Source organism: Caretta caretta, chromosome 6, assembly GCF_965140235.1.
Source record: "Caretta caretta isolate rCarCar2 chromosome 6, rCarCar1.hap1, whole genome shotgun sequence".
Classification (NCBI taxonomy): domain Eukaryota; kingdom Metazoa; phylum Chordata; order Testudines; family Cheloniidae; genus Caretta; species Caretta caretta.
In genome coordinates, this window is record NC_134211.1 from 102,883,656 (window position 1) to 102,899,695 (window position 16,040).

The 16,040-nt window shown below is 42.2% G+C and overlaps 1 protein-coding gene across 7 annotated transcripts in view; it reads left to right on the top strand.

Annotated features, from left to right (window-relative positions):
• The window catches only part of UNC79 (unc-79 subunit of NALCN channel complex), a 149,815-nt gene extending 135,536 nt beyond the window's left edge, over positions 1-14,279 (top strand). For all 7 annotated transcript variants that reach the window (XM_048854188.2, XM_048854187.2, XM_048854189.2 and 4 more), the window contains 5 exons: positions 925-1,111; positions 3,116-3,313; positions 5,581-5,658; positions 12,231-12,272; positions 13,214-14,279. In XM_048854188.2, coding sequence (XP_048710145.1) covers positions 925-1,111; positions 3,116-3,313; positions 5,581-5,658; positions 12,231-12,272; positions 13,214-13,414 — 706 coding nt within the window. In that variant the 3' untranslated portion in view covers positions 13,415-14,279. The remainder of the gene's footprint in view (positions 1-924; positions 1,112-3,115; positions 3,314-5,580; positions 5,659-12,230; positions 12,273-13,213) is intronic.
• The last annotated feature ends 1,761 nt before the right edge of the window (positions 14,280-16,040 follow it).

The following is a 16,040-nucleotide window of genomic DNA, read 5'->3' on the forward strand; positions in this document are numbered from 1 at the left end:
TCGCCATGTGTAAAATGAGGATAATTAATGTTTGTGAAGCCCCAGGTCCTAGGTGCTGAACACCAGAGAAAAGCCAATGAATAAAATAAATGTATTATTGTTATGCCTCATGGGTGTTTTGAATCACTGTTGATATTAAATTAATAATGAAAAATGGCAGTCAGAGGTCTGCTAGGCAACTGCTTTCTGACCTGAAATTCGTTTCTTCTCAGTGCCTCTGAATTCAGATGACTAAGTAATCTAAATTCCAGGCTTTGTGAAAGCCAGGGGATCTTGGATGGAGATGAAATTTATGGAAACTATTGTTATTCTTGTGTTACACTAACACTTAGACACCCCAGCTAAGATCAGGGTCTCATTGTGCTAGACGATGTATGATCTTTTAATCAGAGACCGTCCCTGCCCCAAAAAACTTACAAATTAAATGGACCAAGACAGACAAAGGGTGGGAGAAAGGAAGTGTTATTAACCTTATTTTACTGGTGGGGAAGTGAGATCCCGAGAGATCCAGTGACTTGCCCGTGGTCACCCAGGAAATCTCTGGCAGAGCTGGGAACTGAGTCTAGATCTTATGAATCACAGCCCAGTGCCATAACCCCAGTCTTTAATATACAGAGGAATCATGATATACAGCTCCTTTGATCATTTATATCCAAATAATCACTGCGTGTGGCTCTGTGAGTTTGCCACATCAGCCTGGTGCAGAATTTCTGCTTTGCAAGGACAGAACAAGTGCTGCTGGGCATGTTCGTGCCATGCCAGGTCAGCCAATCCAAACGCGGCTCCACCTGCCATTCCCACAGGCTGTCCAAACGATTTCGACTCTAGCAAGCACTGGCAGCATTTTGCAAACATATGGGATTTTCAGTTAATGAGAGAAAGCAAAGGTCACTTGCATTGTAAAAATCAGTTGTTCTCTGACAGGCCCAAAGAATTCATCGAATGTGTATCTCATATTCGTTTACTCTCCTGGCTACTTCTGGGGTCTCTGACACACAACGTCGTCTGTCCGAATTTTCCCTCATCTTGCATGCCAATTCCTCTGGATGCTGGCTCCCACATCGCAGACCACCTTATTGTTATCCTGATTGGGTTTCCAGAGCAATCAAAGGTAAGGGATTCCAGGGGTTTAAGATGATACACCATATGCAATGCCATTAGTATTGCAAACACTTAACCAGTTGTGGTTTTTTTCAGGGAGGTGAAGATGCATCTTACAACTTTTCCTCCTCTGGATATCTTAAAAGCAACTTCATGTTAATGCCTTATTTAAAGTGGCTTAAACTCCCAGATGGTACCCCTTGTACATGTAAAATATTCCAGCAGTATTGTTTGAGTGTTTTAAAGTTACACTGCCCACTTTCTAGTTCAATAATGGTCCCACCATACTAAAACTGCCCAAAGTTAGCAGGCTGCTGTCTTCATAAGATATAGGAAACTGGAAGCATAATAAAAAACTTATGATCATAATTCAGAAAAGAAAACCCAAACCTGCCCAGTCTTTCTTAAGGTAACTGCCTCAATAGACATAGAAATTCATAGTGATAAATTCACTAAACATCAGCTTGCTAGAGATATTTTATTGTTTGAGAGCATCACTGTCCAGTGGTCTGAGCACAGGAGTGGGAGATGGAAATTTCTGAGTCCTTAGTCTAGCTTTCTTAGCTCCACATTGACTCTCCCTTTAGCAAGTGACTAAATATCTCTATTCTATTCTATTCTATTTATTCTAATAAGACTTGCTAACCTACATCACAGAGGTAGTGTGAGGATTAAAAAAAGACTTAATATTTGCAAACAGATGGGCTCAAGCCCAGCTTGATTTGTCAAGTGCTTTGAAGATGAACAGTGATGTTGCAAATCGTAAACCATTTATGACAGTAATTAACATAGATGCAGCAGGCAGTATGTGTTTATTAAATAAATAATAAATAGGAGTTTATTAACTACAGAAGTAGAATGATCACATGCTTGTCTAGTACTTGGCCTCCCCTCACCCATTCAAGAGTGATGCTTCCCATTCATTCCTTCTAGTTCTTTTTGCTCTTTCAAATACTTCCCTCCAGTTACCAAGCAACCCTGGCAGTGTTTGGTGCAGTCATAGTGGCATTGGTCATGAATCACTGTTGCACTTTTAAACAGAGAAAATATCTATGACCTGAATTACAGTAGAACATTTTTTATAATGAACTAGTGACATGTCTAGGAATCGTGACAGCTCTTTGGCGTGTCTGTCAGAAATCACTATATCTAACATTTATTATTAAAGGCTCATGCTCAGGTACATCTGTAAAACTGCACAGCGAGTCTTGCAAAGTTCCCATTATGGGACTGTAACATAGAGGTGTTTTGGGGTGTTTATATTCTGGTAAGATGGAGCTGGGTTGCAGATTAAAAGAAATTGATGTAAAATGATTTATTTTGTATGGATACATGTTTCCTTGGGAAACTCACACTCCCACTGACTTGGGCAGTAGCATGTTTAAGATCATATTCCTACAGGCCTCCCATTGACGGCAATGAGCGTTTTACCCCAGTAAACTCAGCAGGATTGGTTCCCAAGGACAAAGTGGTCTTCACACTCTGACCCTTACTTTAATACCCCGTAGTGCATCTGTAATGCTGACAGACCCCTGTTGTTGGCGGGCAGGATTGAACCTGAGGCTTCTGAAGCTTAGTGCATGAACTCTACAGCATGAGCTAAAAGCCAACTGGCTGTTAGCTAAGGCTGTAGAGCAGACTGATTTAACCGTCTCTAAGTGGTCTCGGTGCCACTAGATGGGACAGAACACCACACTCAGAAGGTGTGTGGGTTACACATCTGCACAGGTAAGGGCCTGTATGTGCAGATCTGTTTGCAGGATTGGGCTTTTAGGGTGTAAATATAAACATATTATTTCAACATGCATGAGCTGTTATCAGATGCCTTTCACTTACTGCAACGAGAGAAACACTTTGATAGTTATGGTGGATTTGATCAGTGAGTACCTGATGGGGGAGAACTTCTTGGGGGATTTAATTTGATGGAGGTTTATGATAATGGGGGTACTTTGATGGGGAAAGTACTTTATACTTTTTCGAGAAAAACATTTTTTTCTTGTTACTCTTTCCACAGACATCAGTGCTGCACATGTGTTCCCTCTTCCATGCGTTTATATTTGCTCAGCTCTGGACAGTGTATTGTGAACAAACAGCAGTAGCCCCTACGGTCCAAAATCAAAATGAGTTTAGCTTTACAGCCATCCTTACAGCTCTGGAGTTCTGGAGCCGAGTGACACCTAGTATCCTACAGCTTATGGCACATAACAAAGTGGTGAGTTAGATGCTGTATACAGATTTGTTTATTACAGATATATATAAAGCCAAACCCTCTAGGTTTAAAGTTTAAAACTGAATACATGGGACTATGCATAATTTTGTGAAGCAATTGTGCTACTTTTGGCTGTGCAGTATATGTTACCTTTGAGAGTTCAAAGGGAAAGATAGCTAGCAATAGTTTTACCCTGTAGTGATCTGAACAAGGATCTGAGTGCTATTCACTTCTATTGGATCTTAGTGCTATTCAGTGTTAGAGCTTCTGAGTTTGCATCGCAAAATTGATCAAATACTTCAGAATGATTCTGTAAATATTTGTTTGAGTTTTTACCATGTGACCCATGTATTCAGTCAAAACAGTTCAAATGATCAATATTGAACTCTCACAGTCAACTGGTTGCAAAGAAGTTATTGAGTGAGCATAATCCACAGAGATCGTTCAGCAAATATTTTTGAGTAATGAATGATTTGAGAAGACTGCCGTCTGTTCAGACATTTCGCAAACAGAAAATGAGCCAAATTTGTTTAATTAGTTATTTGTTACAGATTATTCATCTTATTCATCTGCTTAGCATGCAGGTGCAGGATGTAGGTGCAGTTCACTAAGGACCCAATGTTATGCAAATTTCCCGGTGCCTCCGGATATGTGCCAAGTGCTATAAACTCCCATTGACTTCCATTGCTGAGTACCTCATAGGTTCGGGCCCTAAAGCATGCACAGTGCTAGAATAATAGTTCTCTCTGTTTGCACACTCATGGTTGACAGCTTGCTTAAGATGGGCAAGGTACACAGTGGTCTTGTCTCTCACTTGCCAGACTCGTCATGAGCTTCTGGTTCTACTAATGTGATGGATATTCTCCATTAGCTGAAATGGTAATTGCTGGTTTGGCTCTGAAGGTTCTGATTCTAGGCCCAAGACAGAGATTCTTCACATATAGCCCAGTCCTCTAAGCATGGGGTTCTCAACATTTTCTAGAATGTGGGCCACCTATTTATGCAGAGACTGCTTTGTGGAGCACCTCCCTGCTCATGTATGATCATGTAGACTACCTCCCATTCCCTCTATGGTTTGGGCATTTTCCATTTCATTTGCAATCACATGGACTGCAGCTGGAATATTTTTGTGCCAACTACAGCAATTGTTTACATTAAAGTCACATTAGACAAGTACTTAATATATTTATAGCTGTCCTTTCATGTGATTTTAACCTCTGGAAATGTGGAGAAGCCTGGGTGACCAGCCCGCTGTCAATGGACTACTCATTAAGTGCTCTGTGACCCACTTGTAGTCCACTGAACACAGTTTGGGAATTGCTGCTGTAAGCCTGGAGCTCCTAGTGAAATCAACTGAAATTCTGCATGACCTCTACCTCTGACTAGCCGGATGCTTGGTCAAATCTAAGGGGAAAGGTGTGTGACTAGGAAGCCCTGAGTTTTAATCTCAGTTCTAACAATAACTCATTTTGTGGCCCTTGGCACAAGTTATTAAACTTTCTGCCTTGGCTACGTGCTCTGTAAAATGTGGATAATACTTATTCTCACAGGGGTATTTTGAAGTTCAATTTAGTTCGTGTTTGTAAAGCTCTTCGAAGGAGACAAGCAATACTGAAAAGCTAAATTTATTGTTATATAGGGGAATACATGCATAGTTCAGACAGGCACTGCAAATACTCACTGCCATCTCAAGATATTTGTCTCCTTGTACCTATGCATTTACAGAACATAAAACATAAAATGCTGTTTACTACCAAAAAGCTAATATTTCCATATGCCGTATTTCATGCTATAAAATCAAAGAATTATATATTCATGGTCCCTCTGCCAATTCAGAACAATAAATCACCTTCAGATGGAAAAAATAAAATCTGATCTTTGTGACTAAGTTAATTTTAAAAGGAATTCAGTAAATAAAAATACCAGTTTCTGACTCAATGATTGATAAGAACTACCCAACAGGGACATATAGAAGGAACAATGACTGAGAGGAAGAAAACTGAAGACAGTTTGTCTTGGTGTGCAATAGGAATTAAAATATATAGAGCACTCTAACAGATAGGTGCTCTGCATCAGAGAAAGACTTACTAAGTAGAAATGTCCCCCATGTCATCATGTGATATTTAACCTGAAATGTCAGTGGTTAAAAAACATACAGCTTATGCCCCAGTATAGCTGCCAAGAAAATGGAATGAGACTATCCCTAGAGACTGTTGGCTGGGTTCACAATATTATTACACTGGATATTTATTTAATATTTTTTCTTTCAGATGGTGGAAATGGTGTGTCTGCATGTGATTAGTTTAATGGAGGCTTTACAAGAATGCAATTCCACTATATTTGTCAAGGTAGGTGAATCACATGTTGTGAATACTTCTTTAAGGATTCGTAGGGACCTTTTTTCCAAGAGACTTCCTAGGAGGGGAAACGAGAAGGGGCTGAGGTTAAATGTCAGTGCAGGAATATAGCTCTTCACAACATTAAAAGAGTAAAATTCCTAACATAGAGGCATAGACCAAAACCCTGCGCACAAACTGCCCTTGAATTTTGACTTTGTATCTTATTTACTCCTAGTTCCTATAACAGAATGAATCCAAAGTCTGCATTCAAACACCCCTGAACTTTGCAAGCAGCAGCATTCAAAATCTGGATTTTAAATTTCCATTTTGGACCAATTTCTAATTCCTAACAATGTTGGTGTCACTCAGCTTCCTTTTCAGATCACATTTATGTCCTGGCACTCAAATTATTTCAGGGTGATAACACAAGACTTGTGCCTGAATAATGTCTGGTTTTATTAAATGCCTGTGTGTGTGTGTTTCTTTCTTAACTGAATATAATTAGATGGTGAATCCTGTTCTTTTAGGAAAGCACAATAGGCTATTCACCAGTCCAGGGCCAAGTTGTGCTTGCCTTGCTTGTGCAAAACTCCTTTGGGAATCAGTGGCCTGCAGCATTTGGTACAAAGTTTAAATAAAGTAGTATTTTTCCCCTTGTGGATGACCAGTGTTCCCTGCATTGATCTGAGTAAAACAAGCCAAATCAAAGAAGAAATGGAAAGAACTGGGGTGGTCACACAGGATAAATCAAGTCTTTTAGCATTATAGATGCTTTTCCACTTAGTCCTCTGGATAGCTGTTTTTAGATGAAATAACAGCAAGCAAAGCAGTCCTTAGTCCTATGCGTCTAGATGAGTTGTGTTCCTTTGTATAGTTGAGCTGTTGTATTGCATTAGAGCAAGCCACTGTGTATTATTCTTTTTCAGCCTCTTAGGGTATGTCTACACTGCAACGTAAGCGCAGGGTTAATGGGACTCAAGTCATCTGACCCGTGTTAGGGAGCTCTGGGCTTGACTTTATGTTAAGACTTTTCGAACCTGTGCTGAAATCTAGAGCTCTGGTGTCCATATTGCAGTGCACAGACCTGAGTCAAAGTAACCATATCCCAGATTCCCTAGCATCCCGTCCCTCCCCCCCGAAATGTGGCTGCTCTAGCCCTAGGACCATGATGCACTGTGGGAAAACTTTACTGCCTGCCCTGCATGTTACCAGAAAGCAGTTCGCTTTGCCAAAGACTTGATCTGTTCACTCTCCATTGCAAACCCAGGAGGCTCTCTGAATGTGTGCTTGCAGATTGGTGATTATGAGAGACTGAGTTAGCGCTGAGCTGCTGCCATTTACAAAGGGGGCATGGCTTCCATTTTCAATAGAGTGCATTGCAGATTGTTGGGATAGAGAGTACTATGGACATTTTCCCATGGAATTGTGGGATACGTCCGGCTGACTCCCAGGTCCTGAGTCAAGCGTGGCTGCATCTACACTGCAAGGCAATAGGGCTCGGACCTTGGGTTCTGGCTTAACTTGAGCTTGGACCCTCCAACCCTGCAGGGTCCTGGGACCCTGGGTCCAAATGCTGGGTTAGCACAATTGCAGTGTAGATGGAAGGGGGGGTTAGGCTTGAGCCCGGGCTCAAGCACAGGCTTATGTTGCAGTATAGCAATGCCATTGGTGTCCAGCAGTAACACAAAAGCTAAAACTGATACCTGATACCCTGTTACCATGCCTCCTTTAAAATTAACAGCCGATGGAGTTATATTGTTGTAGTACTGTGGAGAGCTACTGTCACAAATATAAAGGGAAGGGTAAACACCTTTAAAATCCCTCCTGGCCAGAGGAAAAACCCTTTCACCTGTAAAGGGTTAAGAAGCTAGGATAACCTCACTGGCACCTGACCACAATGACCAATGAGGAGACAAGATACTTTCAAAGCTGGAGGGGGGGGAGAAACAAAGGGTTTCTGTCTGTGTGATGCTTTTGCCGGGGACAGAACAGGAATGGAGACTTAGAACTTAGTAAGTAATCTAGCTAGATATGCATTAGATTCTGTTTGTTTAAATGGCTGAGAAAATAAGCTGTGCTGAATGGAATGGATATTCCTGTTTTTGTGTCTTTTTTGTAACTTAAGGTTTTGCCTAGAGAGATTCTCTATGTTTTGAATCTAATTACCCTGTAAGGTATTTACCATCCTGATTTTACAGAGGTGATTCTTTTTACTTTTTCTTCTATTAAAATTCTTCTTTTAAGAAACTGAATGCTTTTTCATTGTTCTGGAGATCCAAGGGTTTGGGTCTGTGGTCACCTATGCAAATTGGTGAGGATTTTTATCAAACCTTCCCCAGGAAAGGGGGGGTAACGTTTGGGAGGATTTGGGGGGGAAAGACATTTCCAAACGGACTCTTTCCTAATAAAATAATACCGGTTAGACGTTTGGTGGTGGCAGCGAAAGTCCAAGGGCAAAAAGTAAAATAGTTTGTACCTTGGGGAAGTTTTAACCTAAGCTGGTAAAAGTAAGCTTAGGAGGTTTTCATGCAGGTCCCCACATCTGTACCCTAGCGTTCAGAGTGGGGAAGGAACCTTGACAGCTACTTAAACATTCCTTACATGACAATATCTTGATCAAAGAATGAAATTTCTAAAAACATTTTAGACATACTCTCTCACTGCCTCACTTCATGTATTTCCCTTCAGTAAATGTGGTGTTTGGACCCTTTCTTGGAGAGGGTGACATTGGAATGAGATAGCATTTCACTTCCTAGCGGATGACTGAACATGAAGCAGATTGGATTGAAAAGATTCAGGTTCTATTAGCAAATGTTAAAATTCAGATTTATAATAAGGTAAAGAGCTCAGTTCTGTACCTGAGCTCTGCGGGTTGGGGCCCTAAAAGTGGGCAAGGCTGTCCCAGGATGGGTCATGGACAGGGTTCCCAGGAGGTGCACTGATTCGGCACCTATGAATCAGTATCCTATGAAGCCCAGGGTGGATTTTAAAGCTGCCTTCCCACCCAAAGAAAAGGCATCTCACACAAATTCTGCACTAAATTCCCAAGCAAAAACTATGTTACAATGGAGTTAAGATTGAGAGTATATGTCAGTAATTTACAGTAAAATACATTATTTGTAATTATTGCAAAAACAAGCATTATAAATCTAGGAAATTTGAGATAAGCTTAAAAGAAATCCAAGTATGTTATGGTTTGGAAATACACAAGGCAACCAAACAGCCTTAACTCTCCCCTGCAGTGACACCATGCATTAACTATATGTTTATAATTAAGGCTTTTTCGTGTTTGTAGTCCCAGATTAGTTTAAATCGATCTTTAGAAACACAGTATTTTGCATTGTGTCAGTATTCAATCTCTACTTCAAAAGTAAGTTCTATAATTGTGGGGAAGATATACTGTTTTTTAAAAACATTTCGAAGAGATTGAATCCCTGCTTTAAGTGCAAAGCTCAACTTTAACTGTGGAGCCATGACTGGCACCTCCATAATTTATAGCAGTGGTTTTTAAGCTGTGGTCCGCAGACCCCTGAGGGTCTGCAGACTATGCCTAAGATTTCCAAAGGAGGCCACACCTCCATTTGAAATTTTTTAGGGGTCCACAAATGAAAAAAGGTTGGAAAACATTGAGTCACAAACATGGAATTTACCTCAAATCAGCTTTGAAACTGTCTTATTTTCAAGGGTTGCAGAGAAGACCTGAATGTTCATGGCCCTAACCTACATGCAGAGGTTGCAAAGATAACGGCTCTCTGATTGTTGGCTGATTGTTGTTTTTTATTATGTTTCAGACAATTTAGAAAATCTTGTATTGCCTTGACCTTGTTGGTAATTAAGTGTAGAATATATTTTATGTTTCAAAGCACCTTTCCTTTATGTAGATGTAAGCCTTTCAAACGAAAATAAGTTATCACTAAAGAATGGTGAGGAGGAGAGAGTGGAGTGAAAAATAATCTTATTTTTTTATTCAGTTTCAGCACATTCTTAATATACTTTTCCTGAGCTTTTTGCATTGTGCAAACCAGATCACCACCACCAAGCCCACCCCTTTTTAGCACAGTGGTTGCCACTAAAACCTGCATACTTACCATCTTCATTAATTAAGTTTATTGCTGTATTTCTTATTCTAAATAGGGAATCAGATGTGATTAAAATGTTCAAGAAGGCCATTGTACAACTTCATCACAACAGACACAGGAAAAATGTGTAATTGTAATGACCACCACAATGGGGAGTCAGAGGGTCACATGTTGCCAGGTGGATTACGGGAAGTGTGTTTACTAGGATGCTGATGTGGTGGGGAACCTTATTAGGAATGAGATGGGGGGAGGGTAAAGCCAGGGAAAGTGGAGCAAGATAGGGGACTGCAGATCTTCCTAAACTAAAAGCAGAGGAGGAGCTTTCTTTCATCTCACTGGCAGGGAGCAGCACTTTCTCACAACTCCCCTTCCTCTTTGACTGGTGCGGCGAGAGGTCCACCTCCTGATTTCATCTACTTTTAGCCATTGGTGTTATGTTCCCCACCTGCTTGCACTGTGTATGCTTCCCCCTGGGATAGAGTTTCTCCCTTTTATTGTCAGATAGTACTTTTTGGACTGATTTTTAATCCATATTCCCCCTTTTGGAGAAAAGCCTGACCGAGAGATGGAAAGAAAAAAATCCAAGTGTTCCAGCTCAATTTCTTCAACCTCCATCCAGCTAGGTGACAGTGGGGGGAGTGGGAGGGAGAGGATTTGCTCCCTTCTAACACCGCCCCCATCCCCCAAGGCAGAGGGGTCAGTCCTCCTAAACCTTGTGTGGATCTTGGGGTACATAAGAGACCCTGTGTTTCTGCCCAGCTTCCCGACCAGTTTTCCTTCCCCTTTGGCAGGAAACATGCTGCCACTGGCTAGCTCCCATAGGAGCAGCATGAGCACCTGATCAGATTTCCAATGGTAAGTCTGTGAAGTTAGCAGGAGGAGCATGCCATGGAATTTGGGTACTCTTTTAACTGTCCTATTTCTGCCTCTCAAAACCCCACATAGATCTGAGTAATCAGAGCTCCAGTGGAGGAGCTTCTGCAAGGTCCCAGGGAAGGAGATTACTGAGCTAATGCTCCCCTATTCTCTGGCTGGGTTCCATCTGTTTTGGCATCCATCTGCCTGCAGAAGCGGAGGATTGCATATGGTTCTTTATTTGGTGGACCAAGTAATCAATACTGACAGAGCTGCATATGATCCACTAGCAAAACAGCACTGAAATTTATGTTATGCAGCCAGACAAACAATTAGCATTCTATGAACAGGGGGAATGATGCTTTATCTAATGCTGTCAATACTGATTAGGTTTAACCCAAAACTCTCAGTAGCATAATTGGTAAATTGCAAATTCTGATGCCATTTGGAGAAGCATTTCAGAACAATATGCCCAGTGGTTAAACTAATATTGGAGAGCATGGATAGAAATGGTTTCTGTAGGCTTGTCATGTAAAGTTACTCTCAAATAAAAGTTCTGTTAAGAGATATAGCCAGAAATAAATATCAGCTCTTGGATTATGGGTTCCCAGAGCCCTCCTACTCTGTTGGTGTCTGGAGTATGACCATATGAAGCCCTGATCCTGCAGTTGCTCTGCAAATAGAGTTCCCAGGGAAGTCAGTGGGAGGTTTGAGTGCAGATTGATGAGGCGCTGTCCTGGAGAAAATAAATCCAGGCATAGGTCAAAGCCTAAGAGGTACTTTTTCATCCTGATGAGTGAGCCTTCTATCTCTTGGGAGTAGGGTGCAGGGAGGGCTTTTTTAGGCCAATGCACACAGATCAGTTGGAGATGAGGGATAAGGACATGGCAAGGGTGAGGCTGGAAGATCCACTGCTACATGGGTTCACCCATCCCCCCCATGGAGGGCTGCAATAACAGTTAGTCTCTAAGGTGCCACAAGTACTCCTTTTCTTTTAGCAACTCCATAGTTGCTTGGCATACTGAAGGGAAAATTCCTTTTCCACCGCCCCAGCACTAAGATGCCCAGCTCACTGTCTGCTGCACATGCTATATGGTGAAAGGAGGTCTTGGGCCTAAATTAGATGTGTGAGTATAGCATGGATGCCTGCAATTGTTCACCTATAAAACAATGGTCAGTGATCAGAATATAAAATGTTCTGCATCATCATGAATTTCTGCCTCAATCCTTTTCGCTCTTCAACATCTGCAGCGGTGTGCACCTTTTTGTGCAATGCTTGAACCGCATCCATTCCAATACCTGCGCACCGGGGTGTTAAGAAAACACCTCCAGGGAAATATTCCTTTTAATGGATTTTTATTTTAAACTATCAATATTGTCTTAAAATAGTACCATTAATGGCTCCTTATTGTGAAATAGGATACAAATGATCAAAGCTGGCTCTTAACCTCTGAATGCCACATGTCCAGCATGCCCATCTTTTACAAAGACATTTCCATATTTATGGATGAGTCTTTTCAGCATGTGTCACCATCCATTCAAAGGGCTAAATGAGTTAGATATACCCTGCTCTGACTCACTGTAACTGGAACAGATTTATAGGCCCATATAGTATACTAACAAAACATTTGTTGTCTCTTCGTACAGCTAATACCCATGTGGTTGCCAATGATTCAGTCAAATCTAAAGGTAAGTTATTTTCTCTTGTTCTTTCATGCTTGTTGGTATTTCTGTTCTTTGCTTTGTCTGAATGTACTCTAGAAATAAGACTATTGGACTCAAGTTCCCAACTCTCTGACAATGCATCATAAAAACTCCATATTATTTTTTCAACATACATCTCGTTATAATATGCAAACTGCTTGGTATTTGGGGACATTCAGTGGCCCAGCATTGACTATGCCAAATTTGAATGGGCTGAGGCATCATTTAGGACAGTAGTTCTCAACCTTTTCCGTATTGAGACGCTGTGCCACCCATGACTTCCATCTAACTAGGATCTAGGTGGGAGGCCCTCTCTGCTCTCATGTAACTAGCTAAGGAAAGCAGGGTGGTCCATAACCCCCTGACATCGACCCACAGGTTGAGAACCCATGATTCAGAGGGTGGCTTTCAGTTCTACAGCACCTGACGTTCATAGAATCATAGCATATCAGGGTTGGAAGGGACCTTAGGAGGTCATCTAGTCCAACCCCCTGCTCAAAACAAGACCAATCCCCAACTAAATCAGGTCAACCTAAACGTTGACCTACTGTGGTCTGCTGGTTGGATGATGATGGTCAGTGCTCAGTGGCCCTGTGTGTGACAGAAATGAGGATGAGGCATACCAATGGGTCCTGTCAGTCAAGAGTGGATGGGAATAAAGGCTGTGCAGAAAGCTCCACCTAAAGTTGCTGTTGAGAACGTAGTGATTTTGGGGATGGTGGCCTGAAATCCATGCCCCTTGTGACAACATCTTTGTCGATGGTTGGAGATGAGGTAGATAGACACCTGGGATGAAGGGAGGTGGGGCATTCAGGGGGAATCCTCTCCTTCAGAAATCCGCGCCTGGCAAAAAATCTTACATCATCCTGATTTAATGTATGTATTGAATAAAAGACAGAAACTCAACCTTCTGCTGGTTTTAATAGCATTTATCTGCTGGACTCCAACTGCGCCTTCAAGCCATTCAGAATAACGTGAACCACCACAGCCTGAGGATGTTACAAGGGTCAGGACAAATGAACAATAGCTCATCCGTACTCCGCAAGTGGCTGCAGTGTACCCAGTTTAAAATGGCTCAAGTGGAAATTCAGTCATCTGAAGCTGCATCTCAGTTTTATCCTCTATGAATTATGTGAATTGTTCCAAATCCTCACTTTTGGTCTAGCAATAATAGGGTTAAAGCTATAAGACTAAAGCTCATTTTTGTATATATTAGTACTTTATCTATGCTTTTTAGCCTAGGACAATTGTGCAAAAGCTTGCACAGGGCAAAGCTAAGAGCCTGATCCTGCCAATTTCGTAATCACACACATAAATTCTTGCTCACACGAGCAGTCCCAGTGAAGTCATTGAGATTGCACTCAAGAATTTTTGCAGGGTTGGGCTCTATCTTTCATGCTAAACATATTTCTAATCATTGAAATATTTGATTCTGAAAGGGTTCTTTATATTATTTTTGAAAAAAAACAAAACTCACTTTTCTTTAATTAACTTCTATTTTTTTTAAACTAGACTAGTGACACATGAAAGTGCTATGTTGCTATTTTGGATGATAATCACACACACACACACACACACTAAAATAAAAAAGGGTGGTGGTGGTGCTTTGGGATCCTTTCTACAGCTTTTTCTTTTAAACTCGCAGTTGGCAATGCAATAAAATTTGTCACTGTAAAACAGTGATGTTACAATAAGGCTTTTTGTCATTATGTTCTGGGAAAACAGCAGCTTGGGAGGAGCATTATTACAAAGCACATTTAGAAATGAGGTTGTTAAACTGTGCCAGTTCATTTGTCTTTTTGTTTAATGTTTACCACACCTATCAAGTATGGTTTATTTTTATTTTTTTGAAAAAAAAAAAACTTTTCACTTCACTGATTTTGTGCTGTACTTTCCTGTAAGCTTCATGGAAACCTCTTGAGTTTTGTGACTACAGTATTTTAGTCTTTTGTGCATATTTGTATACAGTGCAATTAAAAATGTACAGCCCGATTCTGCTCTTTTTCATGTCTGGGGAAGTTTTACCATAGAGTTCAGTAGGAGAAGGTTTGGTCCTGAATTTTTGCATTCTGATAACAAATTATAGCTATGGCATAATATTGCATAGAAAGTTTGTTTAATAACAAATGAATTTTAACAGCATTAAGGGACTGATCCAAAGCCCATTTAAGTCAATGGAAAGACTTTCATTGACTTCAGTGGCTTTTGGTGAATTCCTAAAAAGACCAGAATTTATCACCTCGTGTAATTAATATTTAATTCTGTTGATTCATAAACAATCTCTCATATTTATTACTGTAATGCTCTGACTAGAAGAAGAATAAATATACATGTCAGCTGTATATTAAAATCCTATTTAAAACATACCCTTTACTACCACACTCAGCATTAATGTGTTTTTCCCCAGCTCCTTTGGAGGGGGACTGGGGTCCAGAAAATAATTGCTTGAGTAAAGATTTTATTTCTTTTACTCCTGTTAGCCTTGCAGAACCAACACAGTTGAGAGAGAGATTTAGATTCTGTTCCCTCATAGATTCATATGTAAGGGGACTATTGCCCCCTTACTACAATTCAGTGGGGGTGTTTTGGTTGGCTAGCTCCCAGTATGAAAAAGGGGGAAGGGTCAATGGGAAATCAGCACCCTGAGACTGACAGCCCCCGGGAACAATGGGGAGAGGCCAATGCTCCAGATCAGCCTGAATGACAGGGTGGGCAGGCTAATCAGAGAGTCAGGAGGCCAGGGAGGTCCTGTCCTGTCCTTCGTGTGAGCTGGATTTGCCTGGCTCAGACAGAGTGGGGCTGAGCTAAGCTGGGGAGCAGAGCTGTGCCAGATCCAGAGGGACCAGAAAAGCAGCCCAGAGAGAGCAGACCCTGTCCTGGGAGCAGAGCTGCAGCCCCAAAGCCAGAGGCACAGCCCAGAGAGAGCAGACCTGTCCTGGGAGGAGAGCTGCAGCAACCAGAGCCAGAGTGGCCAGAAAAGCAGCCCAGGAAGCAGGTCAGTGCTGGGAGCAGAGTCACAGAAGCAGCCTGCAGAGCAGAGCTGCAGCAACCAGAGCCAGAGGGGCCGAAGAAGCAGCCCAGGGAGCTGGCAGCAGAGCAGCAGCAGCAGTGCTGAGACAGAGTGGTGGAGCTGGGGCTGGAGCAGTCTGGAGCTGGGTGCGGTGAGCAGCTGGGGAGAGCGAGGGGGACCCTGGGCAGCTGGCCCAGCACAGGGAGACGCCTCAGCCAAGAGGCTCTGCAGGCCAGGCTTGGATCGTAACCCCGACAGGGTGGGGGCGACACTGGGAAGAAAGGTCCTACCACTTAGGGCCTGAGAGCGTGTGGCCACCACCAGAGCAAGTGTCCAACCCACAGCATCCCTGCAGCACAGCCAGGGCCTGAGAAGGAGGCCTGGGACTTACAAGGAACAGACTGTGAACTGCCTGGACATTACAGAGACACTGTTTTTGTGATGTTCCCTGCCACGGAGCAGGGTGATGTGTTTCCTTTAACCTTTCCCATTGTTGATTAAATAACTTGCATTTGCTTTAACTTGTATGTAATGGTCAGTGGGTCAGAGAAGTGCCCAGTGCAGAGAGAGTACCCCGGAGTGGGGACACCCTAGCCCCTGTCGTAGGTGACCACAGCAGGGTTGGGGGTTGAGCCCCCCAGGAATCCTGGGCCCAGCCTTGTTGGGGTTACAAGGACTCTGCCAGACAGGAGAGTGGAAGGGGAGTCCTCAAGGGCAGGGAGGCCACTGGGTGAAGGAAGTGG